This window comes from Zea mays, chromosome 1 (genome assembly GCF_902167145.1).
Source record: "Zea mays cultivar B73 chromosome 1, Zm-B73-REFERENCE-NAM-5.0, whole genome shotgun sequence".
Taxonomy (NCBI): domain Eukaryota; kingdom Viridiplantae; phylum Streptophyta; class Magnoliopsida; order Poales; family Poaceae; genus Zea; species Zea mays.
Genome location: NC_050096.1, coordinates 88,443,513 through 88,460,164, shown reverse-complemented (window position 1 = coordinate 88,460,164; position 16,652 = coordinate 88,443,513). Strand labels below are relative to the sequence as shown.

Sequence of the window (16,652 nt, the reverse complement as noted above, 5' to 3'; positions counted from 1 at the left end):
ACGAACTGGCCGCTCTTAAAAAAACACAGAGCTTCGAGGCTAAAATTCATCGGACTGTCCAGTGTGCACCAAACTGTCCGGTGAGCCCACGAGCAACGGTCGACTGCCACCGCAGTCTGAAGCGTCAGAAGGTCAGAAACAGTCAGTGATGTCATGTTGCATCGAACTGTCCGGTGCGTCACAAGGTCAGGCGAATTCAATGGTCAACTGCTCCAAATCCCAACGATCGACTGACGTGGCAGACACCAGACAATGAACAGTGCAGTGTCCGGTGCGCCCGTCGACAGAAAGCTCAGCCAACGACTAGAATTGTGGTTGGGGCTATAAATACTTCTCAACCACCTCCATTCAATGCATCCAAGCTTTCCACTCTCCAATACAAGAGCAAAGAATTCATTCCAAAGACACATTCAAAGCTTCCAATCCTCTCCAAGTCCCACAATTAAAACAAGTGATCAATAGTGATTAGTGGCTTGAGAGAGTGAGATTTGTGTTTCATGTTTCATTTGTTGCTATTGTTGCTTAGTTGTGATTTCTTCATCTCCTTCTAAACTCTTAAGTGATTTGTAAAGTTAGCAAGAGACACCTAATTGTGGTGATCCTTGCGGGGTCTATTCATAGATCATTAGTCTGTCTCTAGCAACTTACTCATTCTATAACTCACCCTTCCTATTTCAAACTTTATTTTATAGATAGTGTAGTTTACAATGCAAACAATGTTTTGTACAACTATATGCGCAATCGATGAGACGGACTTATCCCACACAACCAAATGCTCAGTAAACATGTGAGCTTGTCGATATAAAACAAAAAAATATTGTAACCAATTTTGTCTCCCTTCGAAAATACAATGCCTCTACCAATTTAAAAACAAAGTAAATATCAATGTTTTAAATAGTAAAAAAAATCTGAATTCGAACTTACCTAATCTTGGCCAAATCCATATAACATACCTCTATCCCAAAACAAACCAGCTCTTAGCTCTTAGAATCAGCTAAAGTCAAACGCCGGTAAGTTTAACAAATTTTATAGAAAAGTTTAACATCGACAAAAAAAACATATTATAAAAATATATTTAATTGTATATAGTGATATTAATATTAATTTGATGTTATAAATATTTTTTTTGTAGATTCTATCAAACATAATGTAGTTTTACTTAGGATAATTATAGAAGTTGATTTATTCTTGGACTAAAAGAGTATGCAACATGAAATAAATATGTATATGGTAAGAACTCCACATTATGTGCTTGTAAGGATATTAAAGGCCATGCACAACATAACATGCATACAGCCTATGGCAAGTGACACTAGTTCATGCCTGCAAAACTTATAGCAGGGCAAGAACATGCTTTTATGTGACACTAATTCATGCCTGTAAAACTTATAGCAGGGCAAGAACATGCTTTGGTAGTTTGGTGAATCAGAATTAAGAGAAACTCTACCAAACCCTTATTTAAACACTACAGATTTAAAGAGGACCTTATTTGAAAACTCCAGCACTGGGATGTTCCGATGTTCGGTGTGGTGCCCATTAGTTTTGTGCATCACTATAGCATTATGGGAGACCTAACCTAATGAATATTTGCAAAACTATTTAATGTTTGTTATGTTATCCCTAAAATACAAATCTAAAAAGTTCTAGCACAGTTGCTGTAGTTATCGCAAAACTACAGATTTAAAGAAATTGTGATCAGCCTTTCTCCTGCTTGAAGTGATGCATGATCTGTGCAGCCAAGATGTCGACCCAAGTGTCCGGCACGCCAGGCAGGCACCAATGCATGCAGTCCTGTCCATAGACAGCCACCGCGTCCTTCTTGCCGAGCCAGATAGCTGGATGGGCGTCAGCACGGAACTCGCTCATGTAAGTGAGGTTGAGCAACTGGATTTCCGTGCCAGCCAGGGCTTCCTGAATTGCTAAATTCACGGTTCTCGCTTCTTTGTTCACTCCCCCAAACTGGGGATCAAACCAAGAATTGAGCTGCACAAGATTTGTGAAGAGGAATAAACAATTCACAGCTTTGAAATGCATAACCTGAATTGAAACAGTTTGATCGTCAGAACCACACCTCATGCTCTTCAAGACGTCTATCAGATACACAGCTGCCATTGTGATCCCACTCACCTCCATAGAAGTGCCTAGGTGACTGCGTGCGCCACAGCTTCAGTGTTTTCCTAGGAACCTCCCTTTCGATGTAAGAAGCAATACTTTTCAGGACTACTTTCAGTCCGTTGTGCATGTCAAGTGGAGGTTCAATCGGCTTTCCCCCTTTGTAGAAAACAAGGGGAGTGTCTTTTGGGAATTTATATCTATCCCACCTGATATGGAGAAATCAGAAATGTGTAAAGCGTTACAACTGGAACAATAATGACAAATTAGTATATTCATGACCAACATATTCATCAAGAAAATTTACAGTAACAATTGAAAATAACTGAAGGCTGTTCTTGTTCAAGAAAGACCCTTTTATGAATGAGCATGACATCAATATGAAGCTGAGAGCTGGAACCGTACTACTGTAAGAAACATTTGAACAATCTCATTGCCTCCAACTAAGGTGGTGTTTGGTTCGCCGAAATGTAACGTAAATAGATTACATAGGGTAATGGATACCGATACTTCTGTTCGGTTGAGCTTTTTCTAGTAATACTATATACTACTATCCAATCTAATTATAACTAGTAACTATTATCGCCGGTAAGAGATCTCATTACCATTCCCTTAACAAGGTCTGAACCAAACAGCACCTAAGCAAGAAATGGTATTTTGACTTTACTAGTAAGAATACTTAAGTTGGGGAAAACAAACTCACCAGTGTCCAGTGTTGAAAATTAGAACATCATAGAACTTGGTGACGTTTATCCAATCATTAGCAGGAATGTCAACATCCACTCTGTATGTTCCTTTTATTCCATCCTTCCTAACTTCTGAATTCTCCACAGGAAGCCACCTTTTTATCATTAGTCACCACCAAGTAAGCTTCATGATTTTGTTATGCAAAGTACAAGAAAAATGCAACCCTGTTATTCTAACAAACACAGGTGCAAGAAATAGAAATGTATTAAGCGCCGCATGTTTAACAAATATGAACTTTATGTGGCAAATAAGAAATGTCCTTTGCCTCCTTGGGATGTTCCAGTACATCTAATCCTAAACAAAGTGCACTTAAACATGCTGCTTTACATACATAGAGATGTACAATGAAGAAGCAAGAAACGGCATAATTACTCACGTTTGATAACAATACACACAACTTAACCATGCAACATACAACAATATTTGCCACATATCATCCTATTTTCTTCAAGGGAACAGCACTATCATAGGAGCTTAGTCCCTTAGACATCAAAATTACCTGAAATCAAGAAAAGATCTTCCAGAACAGATAACCACAAGTCAACTGATCCAGATTTTTACTTAGCATCATTCCAACTCCCACTGAAATACTACCAACTCCTGCCATCACACCCGCATGTCAGGGGTGGACCGTGGACCTATGCTAAGCTGATCAGGGGCCTAGGCCCCCATTCAATTTCTGCCAGTTCCTTATTGAGGTCCTCTAAGCACCATTAGTATTTAGTACCCACGATAAAAATCATGTGCCACCCTCATAAATACAGAGACGTGCAGTGAAGGTTCTGATTGTGATTTGTATGCGATGTGCATCAGAAGAGATTAACAATAATGTTTTATCATTTAGCAATGGCATTTCTTCTATCAATTCTAGTCCAAAGTGTACTTTGTAATTAATTTTAATTCTGAATCATCCCTAAATGCATCTACTTGCAATGGATTTCAATAATATTTTAGCGTTGGGATGATGTAGCGCTGTTCATCCATCCAACAAGAACCGACCTTTGTCTCATCAAGGAGCTTAAGGTCTTTGGTCATGCTTCCGGGTTGAATACTAATATGCAAAAAAGTTGATAACTCCTATTGGATAGTCTGGTGATGAGCTAGCTGTCATCTCTGAAATTATACCTTGTCAGATAAAAAATTCACCTACCATACCTTGGCCTTCACCTAACAGTTCGCAAACCCACTAAAAGTGAGCTCCAGCCTCTCAATGACAAGGTGGTTGACAGCCTCCTAGGTTGGAAAGCTTCTCTCCATCCCTATTTACCTAATGATCCTAAGGCACGATAGTAATAGGAAGAGAAGCAGAGGAAGGCCGAAGTTAACATAGGAAGAGTAAAAGGAGACTTGTAAGGATGAAATATACCAAAAGATTTAGTCTTGAGTAGGAGTGCATGAAAAAGAGCTATTCACGTACCTGAACCTTGACTTGTGACTTCCGTTGTGTTTTAACGCTAACCTACCCCAACTTGTTGGGACTAAAAGATTTTGTTATTGTTATTGTAATTTCTTGTCTCTTGGGAGAATGTTGAGCGACCCCTCCAGTATGGTGGCTTAGGCATAACAAACTTTGAGATCATGGGATGGGCTTTGCGCATAAGTTGGTTCTAGTTACAGAAAACGGAGGTTGATTGGCCATGGGCTGGTTTACCAATTGATGGCCATGTAATGGTCAAGCCTTGTTTGGCAGGAGACATCGATAGCAGGTTCTGGATTGATCACTGGTCACAAGGAAAAATAGTGGCAGAGCTTGCTCCAAACCTGATCAACATAATCTCTAAATAAGCAGTTACACAGAGGACAGTCTCCCAAGCTCTTGATGGCAGGAGAGTAAGCCGGCTTACAATGCATATTTTCTCGGTTCCAACAAGTTTGAGCAATGAAAATGTGTCTGAAAATCATGGGCTCAGTTCCGCTGCATGTTCTTTTTCTGGTTGACATCAAGAATAGGTTGCGGACTTCAGATCGTTTGGCTAAAAGAGGGCTGCCAGATCCAAGTGCTTGTCCCCTTTGTGGCAAAGAAGATGAGACAATTCAACACATTCTAGTCTCCTATGTCTTTTTTACAAGACAGTATGGTTGTTTATCATTCAAAAATTGGATCTGGCTGCCCTTGCTCCTCAACATTGCTGCCACTTGTTTCTCCAGCTGAGTGTTCCTAAAAATGGGTCAAAAGTGTTCCTATGGAAAGCAAGAAAGAGCATAATTCACTCATTATCCTTGTGTCTTGGGAGGTATGGAAACATCACAATGCTTGTGTGTTTGAGGGTGCTAGACCTTATAGGGGTATTTTGGTAGTATTACAGGCAGTGGCAAACGAAAGTAGCTTGTGGTCATTGGCTGGTGCAACAGCTCTCCACTAACTACTCATCAGGTCGCATTGGTCGCTTAACCTTGACATCTAGATCAAGGTCTGTTTGGTCAAGGTTGAGTCTCTATTCTAAGTGGTGCATCTTTAACTAGATATCTGTGGGACTTGGCCACTGGTTTCTCCTTGTATCCTCTCTTCTTAATGAAATGACACATAACTTTCTTGCGTCGTTCAAGGAAAAAAACAAAAAGATAAAACAGTTTTTTTGCATGTGTATGGATCAGAACAGTTTAATTATGGTGAGGAAGTTGAAAACACAGGCTGACTAATGTGTGATGAAATAATTGTTTTAGTGTAACTGTGTTGCAGCAGCACAACTTCTGAAGTATTTTTCCTATACATCTAGAAATAGAATGATGGTTTACCGATCATCAACAATTAGCCCTTTTTAAAAAACATTAACAATTTGAATTGTAAAATATGTGTGCCATTTTTATGTTTTCTAGTCGTGTATGTGAATGCAATATGTGTTTGTTGCATCTTCCTTGAAGATTGTTTTTATAGAATTCACCACATGACTCAGATTATACCCTCTGCCTCATGTAATGGCACTGCATTGCGGTCTTACAGTTTTAAACGTTTCAATAGTTGCTCCAATTTCTAAGAACTCTTCTCGGTTGCATGTCTGTATCCTAAACAAACCAAGCAACTGAAACATCTCATCTCAAATATAACTGCTGCTGCAATGTAGAAAACTACAACTACTGCAAACGTAGTAGACAAATAAACTTGTATTTTTTTATGTCTGGCTTCCTTGCTCACAAATTCGCAACTGCGCTCTCTGCTCCAAGGTAATGCATTAATGACAGAATGCTAACACCTCTTATCTAGGTGTTAGAATATAATATAAGTGAATTGTCCACCTCCTCCTATCAGCTTAAGCTTTTGGGTTGAATTGGTTGGTGCATGCAACTTAATATGGTATCTATCGCGGTTCCGATCCGCTCTGCTTCCGCAACCTTCACCAGCGCCCGCCGCCGATCCGATCGCCACCACCGTCGCTGACCTCACGTCGCCGGGTGTGTCGCCGATCTCATCGCCTGCGCTGCCGAACCGATCGCCTGCCCCGTACCTGCCCTCGGCAACGGGAGCGGCCGCCGATCCGTTCCTGCCTCCGCTGTTCGCGCGCAGGATTTCCGCCGCCCATCGCGCGCAGGACTTCCGCCGTCGTCCCGTGCCGTACACGCGGGCGCGTGACCTCCGCCGCCGTCCCGGGCCGACCGCGCGGGCGCCTGTCTTCCACCGCCGCCTCGTCCCGTACGCGCGGGCGCGTCCTCACCCGGGCGCGTGTCTTCCACCGTCGGCCTTCGTCGTTCACACGCCCGTCCACCGCCGGCCTTCGTCGTTCGCGCGGGCGCGTCCTCACCCGAGCGCGCAGGCGTGTGTGCACCAGCACTCGACCGCTCCAATGGCGGACGATGACGACGCGACTGCAGCCGAAGCCCGCGCCGAGGCCGAGCGCCGTACCGAAGCGGCCCGCCTCCGCGCTGCAGCCCTCAACAACTTCGAAGCTGCCCATGAGGCTATCTGGGCACAGGCCACCGCCGTCGTCAACGTCAAGGCGCTGATCCCCATCATCCTCGACAAGGCTACCAACACCTACACCAAATGGCGCGGCATGTTCCTCACCGTGCTCGGCAAGTACGCTCTTACCCCGCACGTCCTCGACGACGCGACACATCCCGATCGCCCTGTTTGGGTCCAGACGGATTGCGTCGTCTTTTCATGGATTTTCTCCACGGTCTCCGGTGACCTCCAGCAGTCTCTCATGATCCGCCCGCGCCCCGCACGCGAGGCGTGGTGCTACCTTGAGGACGAATTCCTCGGCCAGAAGGAGTCTCGTGCCCTTCTCCTGGAAACACAGTTCCGCAACCTCCGCCAAGACTCCATGACGATCACCGACTTTTGCCGCAAGTTGGAGACCATGGCTGCGTCTCTCGCCGAATTCGGTGATCCCATCGGTGATCGCCAGATGGTGCTTACCCTCCTACGCGGACTCAGTGGTAAATTCCGTCACATGGTGTCTATTTTGAAGATGCAGCGTCCATTTCCAACGTTCGCCGAGGCCCGCACGCACCTGCTCCTTGAGGAGGTCGACGTCGACGCCCTCCCACCGTCCCCGCCTGCGGCCCTCATCGCCTCGTCGCCCATGACGCCCACTGGTGGCCAGGGCCGCCATGTGCAGGCCTCTGCTCCATCGCGCGCCGGTCAACCCGGCCAGCCAGGAGGCCAACGCAACAGCCGTCGTCGCGGCAAGGGTGGCCGCGGGCAGGGCAGCCATCCTGGCGCTGGCCAAGGTGGCCACGGTCCTCCTACAGGCGGCCATGGCGCCCCAGCTACGCACGGCCACGGCGGTCAGGGTGTCGTGCAACCCTCCTTCGCTCACCCATGGGCCGGCACACTCCAGATGTGGCCCTACGGGCGTCCACCGCCAGCACTGCCGGCCTTCGCCGCTGTTCCCCAGTACGGGGCACCCTTCGGTGGTGCCCCCGGCGGCCACCTCTACAGCAATGGCCCCGGCCACCCGTACGTCTACGGTGGAGGAGGTACACCCTCGACGCCGATGTTTCAGGGGGGGCCATACCAGCAGCCGATTGCCCCCTGGAATCCCACACATGGAGGTGCATGGAACCAAGACTCCCTAGTGCAGAACTTCAACACCATGACGCTCACCCCCCCGGCACCATCGGAGTGGTACGCCGACTCTGGTGCCGGCTCGCATATGACTGCCGATGCTGGTAAAATTTCCACCCTATCCTCGCCCACATACTCCACACCTTCCTCTATCATTGTGGGCAATGGTGCTTTACTTCCTGTCACTGCCATCGGATCACATACCTTTTCTTTTCCGCATCGCAATCTCGTCCTTAACAATGTCTTAGTCTCACCTCACATAATTAAGAACTTGATTTCCATTCGTCGTTTTACAACCGACAATAATTGCGCCATCGAATTTGATCCGTTTGGTCTTTCTGTGAAGGATTTGGAAACCAGGAACGTGATCGCCAGGTGCAATAGCTCTGGCGACCTCTACCCGTTTTTTCCTCCAGCCACCAGCACCTCCGCATTCCTTGCTGCACCCACCTCGCTATGGCACCGTCGTCTTGGGCATCTTGGGCATGAAGTTTTGTCCAAACTCATTCGCTCCAAAGCCATCTCATGTAATAAAGATGATAGTCACCATTTATGTCATGCGTGTCAGCTCGGTCGACACACTAGACTCCCTTTTGGTTCCTCAAATTCTCGAACTACAAATAATTTCGATTTAATACATTGTGATCTTTGGACATCTCCTATTGTGAGTGTGTCGGGCTACAAATATTATCTTGTCATTTTAGATGATTGCTCTCACTACATTTGGACTTTTCCGCTTCGCCTAAAATCCGACACGTTTGCTACTCTCTCTCATTTTTTTTGCTTATGTCCGCACGCAGTTTGGCACCACCATCAAAAGCGTCCAGTGCGACAATGGCCGTGAATTTGATAATTCCTCGGCCCGCACGTTCTTTCTTTCCAACGGTGTTGCCCTACGCATGTCGTGCCCTTACACATCCCAGCAAAATGGCAAAGCTGAGCGCTCTCTTCGTACCATTAATAACATCTTGCGCTCACTCTTATTTCAGGCGAGTCTTCCTCCGGTCTACTGGGTTGAGGCACTCCACACTGCCACATACCTTGTCAACCGGCTCCCCACCAAAACCCTCGCCTCCTCCACCCCCTTCTTCCACCTTCACACCACTACACCTTCCTATGCACACCTCAAAGTTTTTGGTTGTGCTTGTTACCCAAACATGTCCTCCACTGCAGCCCATAAACTCGCTCCTCGTTCATCTCTATGCGTCTTCCTCGGCTACTCCTCCGAGCACAAAGGTTATCGGTGTCTCGAGCTAGAGTCCAATCGCATTCTCACCTCTAGACATGTTGTTTTTGACGAATCCTCCTTTCCTTTCGCCAACATGTCTACCTCACCCCTCGAATCCTCGACCTTGGATTTTCTTCTTGATGATAGTGATCTCACAGCTCCTCTTCCTGGAGCACCGTTTGCCCGTGCAGGTACTGATGACAGGGCGGCTGAGGCTCCCGCGCCCCCTCGCTCGCCACCGAGCGCTGCCCCGCGGTCCCCACAGCCGCGTGCTGGGCATGGGGCGCCCACCCTCGTCGGGCCATCCACCAGCGCTGCCCCCCACAGCGCACCCCCTGTGCCCCCGGCCGGTGCTGCTGCCCCTGTGCCCCCTGCACAGGTCGTTGCCAGCAGCGCCACGGCCACCGGGCGCACGGTCTTCACCAGGCCGATCTCCATCGCCCCCGTCGTCAATGAGCACTCCATGCGCACCCGTGGCAAATCCGGCATTACACAGCCTGTGGATCGTCTCAACCTCCACGCTGTGCCAATGTCGCCATTGCCTCGCTCCGTTCGGGATGCCCTTGCGGATCCAAATTGGCGCTCAGCTATGCAAGCTGAATATGATGCCCTCATGGCTAATGACACCTGGAGTTTGGTACCACGTCCTCGTGGCGTCAATCTGGTTACTGGCAAGTGGATTTTCCGGCACAAACTTCATGCAGATGGATCTCTCGATCGCTACAAGGCTCGTTGGGTTCTTCGGGGGTTTACACAACGACCTGGTCTTGATTATGATGAGACATTCAGCCCGGTTGTCAAGCCAGCGACAGTTCGCGTTGTTCTCTCTCTGGCTCTCTCTCAGGACTGGCCCATCCATCAGTTAGATGTGAAAAATGCATTCCTACATGGCACCCTCACCGAGACAGTGTACTGTGTGCAGCCTTCCGGATTTGTGGACTCCTCTCGCTCCGATTTGGTTTGTCGGCTAAACAAATCTCTGTATGGACTGAAGCAGGCTCCTCGTGCATGGCACCACAGGTTCGCCTCATATCTCTCCTCCATTGGGTTTATTGAAACCAAGTCGGACAGTTCTTTGTTTATTTGTCGTCGAGGGTCAGACACTGCTTATTTGTTGCTCTACGTGGACGACATCGTCCTCACTGCCTCCTCTGCCGGTTTTCTTCGTCATGTTATTGGGGCTCTCCAGCATGAGTTTGCAATGACAGACATGGGTCAGCTTCACCATTTCTTGGGCATCTCTGTCACACGCTCAACACATGGCCTGTTTCTTTCTCAGCGGCAGTACACTCAGGATATTTTGGAGCGCGCCGGGATGAGTGCGTGCAAACCTTGTAGCACGCCTGTTGATCTCCACTCCAAACTATCTGCAGATGGACCTCCTGTTGATGATGCTACTCAGTACCGCAGTCTGGCAGGAGCCCTTCAGTACCTGACCTTTACACGTCCTGACATTGCTTTTGCAGTTCAGCAGATTTGCCTCTATATGCATGATCCGAGGGAGCCTCACCTTGCTGCTCTTAAACACATTCTGAGATATCTTCAAGGCACCACGAATTTTGGTTTGACTATGTGTCGTTCTCCCCCGTCGGAGCTGGTCGTCTACACGGATGCCGACTGGGCTGGATGTCCCGACACTCGACGGTCGACTTCAGGCCATGCAGTATTCCTTGGAGACAACCTGATTTCATGGTCCTCCAAGCGACAGCACACGGTCTCACGGTCCAGCGCCGAGGCCGAGTACCGCGCTGTTGCAAACGGTGTCGCTGACGCGACGTGGCTACGACAGTTGCTTCTCGAGCTTCAGCACCCTCCCCGTCGTGCTACTTTGGTCTACTGTGACAACATTAGTGCTGTATATCTCTCTAGCAACCCTGTGCAGCATCAGCGGACAAAACATGTTGAGATCGATCTCCACTTCGTTCGAGAGAAGGTCGCCCTCGGTCACGTTCGAGTTCTCCATGTCCCTACGACATCTCAGTACGCCGACATCTTCACCAAGGGTCTTCCTACTTCTGTGTTCCAGGAGTTTCGGTCCAGCCTAACTGTTAGCGATGCTCCAGATTAGACTGCGGGGGAGTGTTAGCATGATGTAATTAGGCCTTGATTTGTGGATGTGATTGCGTCATTTATGGTAGGCTTGCATGCCTCCTATGCGCATATATATGTACTCCAGTTCACCCTCTTGGAATACAATCAGATATGGTATCGGAGCCAGTGGTCTCGAGTTCGAATCCTGGTTAGCACAATTAAATAAAATAATTGTTGCTCGCTCCTATATCCACGTCAGAGACCAAAAAGAGGCTCGACGTGAGGGGGGTGTTAGAATATAATATAAGTGAATTGTCCACCTTCTCCTATCAGCTTAAGCTTTTGGGTTGAATTGGTTGGTGCATGCAACTTAATACTAGGTACCATTCATGGTAATCTCAGAGTACTAGAAAGACTGCTCCTATAATAACTATGTTAAAAACTAAACAAACCAGGAAAGCAGCAGCATAGAGCACTCACTGACGTGTATTTGGCGAGCAGGACGGCACGGTGGTAAGCGACGACGACGTCCTCCTTGGGGAAGTAGCCTCCGCGCCACGCGCCACGCCGCTTCCACTTGCGGGCGCCGTCGTCCGCCGAGCGGAGCGCGCAGAGGAGCGCGACAACGAGGTTCTCAGACAGCGAGTCCCCCACGAGCCCAATCCGTCGCCCCCTGGCAGCGGCCAGGAACCCCGCGGCGTCGACCCTCGGCACGACGGCGCCGCCGCAGCGGGCGGGCGCCCAGGAGAGCGCCGCGAGCTGGGGCCTGCCGTTGCGGAGGCAGTTCCAGGCATTGCGGTGGAAGGGGCAGGACGGAGAATATAGTGGCGGCGGTGCGGGCGATGGGGTCGGCACCCACCGGCCGTCCGCCGCATCGGAGAGCGCGGCGCCGCAGGGGAGTGGCTGAGGCGGGGGCGAGCGCGGGCTTGGGGAAAATGGGAACAGGATGAGGAGGATGATGGTGAGGGCTATGGGGAGGAGGAGGACCAGAGGGAGGCGGAGGCGCGGCATTGCGCCCGCGTCTGGCGACGACGCGCACCCAGGCAGGCACCGCCCGCTTCCTCAGTTATTCTTTTCCCTCCCCCAGTCCCCCTTCCGGCCTTCCCTCTGGAGTCTGGATCTAACTTGGCATTTGGGTACCTCGTACCCTTGCTGGTTTGGGTTTCTGAGCTTTGCAATTTGCAAGTGGCATAGAGCAAATCTCCCTGGCAAGACTCTCTTACGCTTCTATCTGTGTATTAAAGTTACAGCAATCCAAACAGTTGACTTAATCCAAAACGGACAATCCAGTGCAGCAGTCTATAGATTGCAGCTGAAGCACTACCGTGCTCATAGTCACAGGACACCAAACCAACTATTCCAACATTCTCCTCTCTGGATCCATGGATGAACACCAATCCAGCATTGATCAGCCCCTTGGCATCAAATTAGACGAATTCAGCACTGCTCAATCTTCAAGGTGCGGAAGGAGATCCATCATTTTGCAATAAAAACAACATAAAAAACTCTGGACAATTTCGAAATCAGACCAAGCGTCTTAATACATATGCAAAAAAATTCATTATTGGCCCACCATTGATTACAAGATTTAGCTTTTATGAATCGCTATTGGTTTGATACGAATAACGGCAGTCGTTTCAGTATGTTGAGAATACAGATGTATCCACAATTCATTTAGAGTTACTTAATAGCCTATTTCTTATACTGTATCTCTATCCCGTGAAATTCTCGAGCCCAAAGATAGATGCATATGTTGTGTTTCATTTTGCTTAATGATATCAATTAAATGGTATATCAATTCTATAAATTAGATATAGCAATAAATAAATCAGCAAAATTCTTTTATTTTAGAGAGAAGAAATGTTTCTTCTATCTAAAATAAAAGAACGCACCCTTCTATCCAAATCCAATTTGCATCGATAAAATAAATCCAAATTCCAGATTCCAGCAGTAGATGAATAATTGCAAAATTTTATGTGTACGTGATTAGAATAACTTAAAAATAACTGACATAAATTTTTTTTCCTGATCAGAAAAATACATGAAAAAGAAAGGAGGTAGAAAAAAAATGTTGATTTATGGTTAAAGAAGAAAAACAAGAAAACAAGGGTTATGTTGAATTTCAAGTATTCAGTTTCACCAATAAGATACGGAGACTTGCTTCACATTTAGAATTACACAAAAAGATTTTTCATCGTAAAGAGGTCTACGAAGACTTTTGGGAAAACATCAACGTTCAAATCTCTATACTTTACTTTACTTTACTACAACTAGATTTCACAAAGGCATTCGTTGTTGTCCGCTCGCATTAATCTCCCTACGGTCGCTTAATGGTCGCTCCGCTCGTACAGTACCGCTTGGTATACGGAACCCTCCCCTTAGGGGGATGAACCCGTCTCCCTCGCTTCCCGCATAGGAAGGGAGCTAGGGCCTCTGCTTCCTTCCGTCAAGTGCACGACCCAATTGCAAGAGCGGAGCTCTACCAACTGAGCTATATCCCCCCGAGCCAAGTGGAGTATGCATGAAAGAGTCAGATGCTTCTTCTATTCTTTTCCCTAGCGCAGTTGGGCCATCCTGGACTTGAACCAGAGACCTTGCCCGGCCAATGTCCCAAGAATAGGTTGAGAGAGAATATCCCCTAGCTTGACTTCCAACTCTTCACAAGCAGTCGATTCGGTCATCACATGTTACTGGTTGGATGACGATCGAAAAACTCTTAGTAAGTTGGGATCAAGAAGAAGGATTGGTGCCGGACAATAGCGATTCATAAAAGCTAAATCTTGTAATCAATGGTGGGCCAATAATGAATTTTTTGCATATGTATTAAGACGCTTGGTCTGATTTCGAAATTGTCCACAGTGAACCCTTGTTGATTCTGAACTTCGTTCGCAAAGTAAGCGTCCTTTTAACGGGACAACCCTTTTTAATGCGCCGCTTGACCCAGTTTTGAAAATGAGCTTTGCTCTTCTGGGCGCTCGTTGTTTTATAGGCTTTCTCATATTAAGTCGAAAGAGTTTAGGTAAGACTTTCAAAGAAACTCTCGACGGGAGAATTGAGTCTATTCAGGAATCATTGCAGCAATTCTTCAATCCTAACGAAGTCATTCTGGAGGAATCCAATGAACAACAACGATTACTTAATCTACGGATCAGCTTGCGAATTTGCAGCACCATAAATGTAGTAGAATCATTATCAGCGGCACGCTGTGCGCCTAAGTGCGAAAAGACAGTGCAAGCTTTGTTATGCCAAAACCTAAATCTCAAGTCAGCAACACTTCTAAATGCCACTTCTTCCCGTCGCATCCGTCTTCAGGACGATATAGTCACAGGTTTTCACTTTTCAGTGAGTGAAAGATTTGTATCCGGGTCTACAACTTTGGTAGAAGCTTCTACCGTAGAACAAATTCGAGAGGCCTTCTTATTAGAACCCAGAGACCTACTTCGAGAAGGCTTTATTGTCCTAAGAAACGAATTCTTTGATTCACTTTTTGAATTTAAGTAACTAAACCCATTCTTAATTTTGGAATATTTTAATGAGAGAAATTAGAAAAGGGATGCAGGTCCAGCATAAGAATCTAAACTAAAAAAGTATGTTTACGTGGTCCATAAATAATGGTGACAGAAATCCCTCCTACTGCGCCTCAACTTGGACAAGAGCTTTCGGGTCTCTAGGTATTGAATTAAAGAACGAGTTTAGCTTTGCTTTGGGGGGAGTCCTTGTGGGGAGATATGCTACCAGGTAATGGCTCAGCTTCTACTTAAAAAGCGTTTTAAGCGGGTTTCCCTATTTATTTGCGGGTCTCTCGTACAAGATTCTATCAGTTACAGCGGATTCAAGGGATGGAGCCAGATCTACTATCCGCTTGCTGTCCCTAAGCTGATAATTGCCCGAGCCTATTTGTTTTTCTCCGGGGAGGGGCACATAGTGATAGATACTTTAGAAACCTATCACTAAGAATAAGAAGCGGGCTCACTAAAAACCAAACTGTTCGTATTTCTTTAAAACATTGTTGCCCTAGCCGGGGGTCTGTCTATAGAAGAAGGGAATCAATAGGAAGGAGGCTAGCCCGAGTAAAGGGTTGATTCAACCAAAGCAAGAAACAACCCTATCTTCTGAGTGAAGGGACAACCCAATCATTCCTAAGTACCAGAGCCATGGCGCGGAGTACCATTACATCACCGACACTTTTCTTTGAATCACTTCTTTGATCATTAAGATCATGTTCCCCGAGCAACCCGATTCGATATTCCTTAACTGCTATCTTTCCTTGCTTTTAAATAAACAACTACTTCATCCAAGAGTCGCATGAGAAGAAAGCTTCCGGTTAGCTTCAGTTAGTGTTAGTTAAATAGAACGGGAACCTCGTAACTATGCCAAGCCAAGACAGAACTTTTACCAAATGTTTATTGTGATCTTTTTGTTCACAAGGCCCATCGTGCTATGTGTTCAACACAAAACCTAGTCTTTATCCGTCAGTTTTACCAACCATACCAAGAAACCGTATCAACCCTGCCGCAAGGAACCATGCCGAGGATCTTTTGAGATATTTCCTAGTCTAGTGGAAGGTTTGTGAGTCTAATAGGTCTCAGGATTCGAGGTGGCTATCTTCCCTTCCGTGGATTTCCTAGCTCGATTTCTTTTTCCTATTCAAAGATCAGGCCTTTGTCTCTGTGTTTTCACATCGAGAATTATTTGCAGATGAAGATGAAGAGATGGCAAAGCGGCTTAGTACCAGCTTGATAAGCTACCTTTTGGGTGCGAAGATCATTTTTTATGACTTCCACTTCTCGATCCTGGCCCGGAAACTAAAAAAGACCTAGAGTTAAGAATTTATCAATGGGTAATGTTGCTCCAATACCTAACCAAAGAGATACTGCAGTACCGATTAAAATAAAATTAATGAAACTCTTGGGTAATTTTTTCTTTTTCCCGAACTTTCATTATTCCTCCTTCAGACGAAGTCTATGAATTTTTTGGAAAGTCATCTCACTCCTTCCCTATGGCTCGCACTTCATGATACGAGCAAAGGCACCATTGACCTAGCTTTTGACAGAGCGCAAAATTTGGGAATGTGCCACATGAATATTCCACAATAGTAGGTATTGAAGAATCCATACAAGAAATTTTACTAAATTTGAAAGAAATTGTATTGAGAAGTAATCTCTATGGAGTTAGAGATGCATCAATTTGCGTCAAAGGTCCTAGATACATAACCGCTCAAGATATAATCTTACCGCTATAGATAGAGAAGAATCATTCTGATCGAGTCCATAAGAAGTGACCCACTTTTTCATCGGTTCCGGGGGAAGACCAAAGATCTTGCGCGTGCTGCGGAACGAATAAAATCCACCTTCCTTAGAAAAATCATTCCTGACTCCGAAGTCTCAAAGGAGACTTGGGTGGCGCCTTCTGAAGAGCCCTTCATTCTACGTCTCAGATAGGCTAGGATTTGTGTCTCAGCTGGACCTAACATAGGTCACATCCCTCACGACATAAGATTTAAAGATCCAAACCTTCCTCTTCGGACTT

The 16,652-nt window shown here is 46.4% G+C and overlaps 2 protein-coding genes across 6 annotated transcripts; one reads left to right on the top strand and one right to left on the bottom strand.

Annotated features, from left to right (window-relative positions):
- Positions 1-1,431: 1,431 nt before the first annotated feature.
- On the bottom strand, positions 1,432-12,214 carry LOC100273777 (putative DUF231 domain containing family protein). Of its 5 annotated transcripts, XM_035964986.1 has the most exons (5): positions 11,604-12,208; positions 4,015-4,135; positions 2,816-2,982; positions 2,072-2,321; positions 1,432-1,983 (listed from the first exon to the last, which is right to left on the bottom strand). In XM_035964986.1, exons 3-5 carry the CDS (start codon positions 2,962-2,964, stop codon positions 1,696-1,698), a joined length of 687 nt encoding a protein of 228 aa, XP_035820879.1. In that variant the 5' UTR covers positions 2,965-2,982; positions 4,015-4,135; positions 11,604-12,208; the 3' UTR covers positions 1,432-1,695. The 5 variants fall into 5 exon arrangements, with proteins under 5 accessions (XP_035820879.1, XP_008667935.1, XP_035820878.1 ...); XM_008669713.4 differs by lacking the exon at positions 4,015-4,135 and having other exon boundaries at positions 2,816-2,953; positions 11,604-12,214; XM_035964985.1 differs by lacking the exon at positions 4,015-4,135 and having other exon boundaries at positions 11,604-12,166.
- Positions 12,215-14,075: 1,861 nt separating this feature from the next.
- Positions 14,076-14,624, top strand: LOC118473064 (ATP synthase protein MI25-like). The gene has a single exon (XM_035961500.1). The coding sequence runs from the start codon at positions 14,076-14,078 to the stop codon at positions 14,622-14,624; it is 549 nt and encodes a 182-aa protein (XP_035817393.1).
- The last annotated feature ends 2,028 nt before the right edge of the window (positions 14,625-16,652 follow it).

Bases quoted from the DNA above. Each gene is read 5' to 3' on its own strand.
- LOC118473064 (XM_035961500.1), top strand. From the start codon at position 14,076: ATGAGCTTTGCTCTTCTGGGCGCTCGTTGTTTTATAGGCTTTCTCATA.
- LOC100273777 (NM_001360443.1), bottom strand. From the start codon at position 12,134: ATGCCGCGCCTCCGCCTCCCTCTGGTCCTCCTCCTCCCCATAGCCCTC. The intron at 2,954-11,607 runs GTCAGTGAGTGC...AATGATAAAAAG, and splicing joins GTCCTGCTCGCCAAATACAC to GTGGCTTCCTGTGGAGAATT. The intron at 2,322-2,815 runs GTGAGTTTGTTT...TCTCCATATCAG, and splicing joins ATTTTCAACACTGGACACTG to GTGGGATAGATATAAATTCC.